At 35.8% G+C, this 2,413-nt stretch overlaps 1 protein-coding gene across 1 annotated transcript; it reads left to right on the top strand.

Annotated features, from left to right (window-relative positions):
• Positions 1–369: 369 nt before the first annotated feature.
• LOC143539835 (xanthohumol 4-O-methyltransferase-like) lies at positions 370–1,476 on the top strand. Its single transcript, XM_077033034.1, has 2 exons — positions 370–1,101; positions 1,180–1,476. Exons 1-2 carry the CDS (start codon positions 370–372, stop codon positions 1,474–1,476), a joined length of 1,029 nt encoding a protein of 342 aa, XP_076889149.1.
• The last annotated feature ends 937 nt before the right edge of the window (positions 1,477–2,413 follow it).

Genomic DNA, 2,413 nt, shown 5'->3' with positions numbered 1-2,413 from the left:
ATTCTCTTTTCCATATTGGAGCCTTTCATGTAACCCCAACAAGTCACCCACAGAAAAAGCAAAGATGGACGGGAAATCACACCCAAAGCAATTGCGAGCCAAACTTCAAAACCAACCCCCCAATTTTGTGAAACGCTCAAACATCAAATAACACGAAAGACATATAAAAAAATACCATCAACCTAACAAGCAACAAAAATATTAAATAACTAAATGAAGATCCCAAAAAGATTAAATAAAATAAATGAAGATCCCAAAAAGATTACCTAAAATAAATGAAGATCTGAGCAGATTTGGGTATATAAATATGTCTCTTCACATAACTCCATTGAAGAGAGCAAGTTTCGGATGGAACAAAATATTGATGCCATGCTAAGAGGCCAAGCTCAAATATTGCAATACTTATATGGTGCTCTTGATGGCATGGCTATAAGATGTTGCGTTGAGCTCCGCATTGCTGACATAATAAACAATCATGGGCGCCCGACCACACTGTCTGAAATCTCAACCGCGATTGACTCCCCATCGGTAAACATTGATGGGCTAAGACGGCTCATGATGTTCTTGGTCCATCGAAAGGTGTTCGATATGATTGTTCAATCCGACAAGCCGGTTTACTCGCTAAACTATTGTTCAAAATGGCTTTTATGTGACACCAATGTGACATTAGCACCACTAGTTATGTTGCGGACGAACCCAATTACTAATTTGCCTTTGCACGTGTTGAGTCGATCAATTAAAGAAGGTGGTTCAGCTTTTAAAGCCGCTCATGGAGAAGAGTTGTTTGATTTTTGCTTGCTTAACTCGGAGTTTAATAAGGTTTTTAACGAGGGTATGGCGTGCACCACAAAAATCACCATGGATGCGATCATTTCGAATTATAAAGATGGGTTTCTTGGTTTGAAAGGAAGCGTGGTGGATGTTGGGGGCGGTATTGGGACTGCAATATCTGAGATCGTGAAGGCGTATCCACATCTTAAAGGTATCAACTTTGATCTGTCACATGTTATATCCACTGCACCAACATATGATGGGAATATTACACATGTTGCTGGGGACATGTTCAAGTATATCCCTCCAACTGAAACAATATTTTTGGAGGTAAAGTTTTCTTTATGAAATCATTTTAACTCTAGTTGTTCAACCGAATATATTTAGTAGTTCTTGCCTTTCTGTCAGTGGATTTTACATGATTGGAGCGATGATGATTGTATTAAGATACTTCAAAACTGTCGAAAAGCATTATCAAAAGAAAGTGGAAAGCTTATTATCGTGGACATTGTTCGACAACCTATAACACGTGATATTTTTTACGACGTGCGTGTGACATATGATCTAGTAATGTTTGCTCACTTTTCGGGTGGAAGAGAACGGACCGAAAGGGAATGGAAGAGACTACTTGAGGAAGGAGGCTTTGGTCGTCACAATATCATCAAGATTCCTGCTCTTCAGTCTATTATCGAGGCCTTTCCGTAGTTAATATTATTTTGAGCTATTGTGAAATTTAAAATGATTTAATAAACCCGCCGTTGAAAGTGCCTGATATGATGATTTACATATCATCATGGTTAATCGTATTTTCTTTATATATATATTCCAAGATTGATTTTCTTTTTCTTTTTTTTTTGTTTGTAATCTGTTTATAGTAAAATCAAATTATTGTGTTGAGTTTCTTTTTGATATTAGTCGTAGACGTGAACTTTAAAATCTACTAACAGTCTGGCATGTCATAGGAAAATTTGTTATTCTGCAGGAAACTTTATTTTAAGTAGAAAATATGACTGATCTAATTTGTTCCTTCATTGAATTCAAATCATTTAGTTTAAGTGGGAAACTTTAATTTCAATAGAGTGAAATTAAAACTTCGATATATAGTAAATTATATAAAACTTCGATAAAAAAGTGGGAAACTTTAATTTCAATAGAGTGAAGTTTCAAAATCGATCGTGAGGTTTGGTCAATTATGCGATTTTTGTTCAAATAGTTTATTTTGTGCAACTGTATCATCAAGGTTTCTAATTTCTTGCCAGTTACATCCAATTTGATACTCCTGTTAAGTTTGATCGTTAATTGAGGGGCATTTCTGTCTTTTTACCAATTTGTTCATTTTATTATTTCTTTAAATCATATTTGATAGCTCCTGCAAGTCAAGACCACACCCACCACCACCATAGCCACCCATAACCAACATCTCGCCTACAACATAGATCAATAACACTACACTACCACAGCTCAAGAATGAATTGATAACGGAAACACAAGCGAGCACACAATATTTAGGGTAAACCTCACGTATTATTATACTAAAGAAACTAGCTCAAAACTTGAATACAATAATCCCTCTCACCATACAATAACCCTAACATGGCTATGTATATATAGGGAGACCTTAATTTGGCCAATAAGTAAAGCC

The sequence above is a fragment of the Bidens hawaiensis genome, unplaced genomic scaffold, assembly GCF_021521415.1.
Source record: "Bidens hawaiensis isolate Kalapana, Puna unplaced genomic scaffold, B.hawaiensis_p1.1 tig00012058_1, whole genome shotgun sequence".
NCBI lineage: Eukaryota > Viridiplantae > Streptophyta > Magnoliopsida > Asterales > Asteraceae > Bidens > Bidens hawaiensis.
Note: the sequence above shows the minus strand (reverse complement) of the source record. Positions and strands in the feature narration are given on the sequence as shown.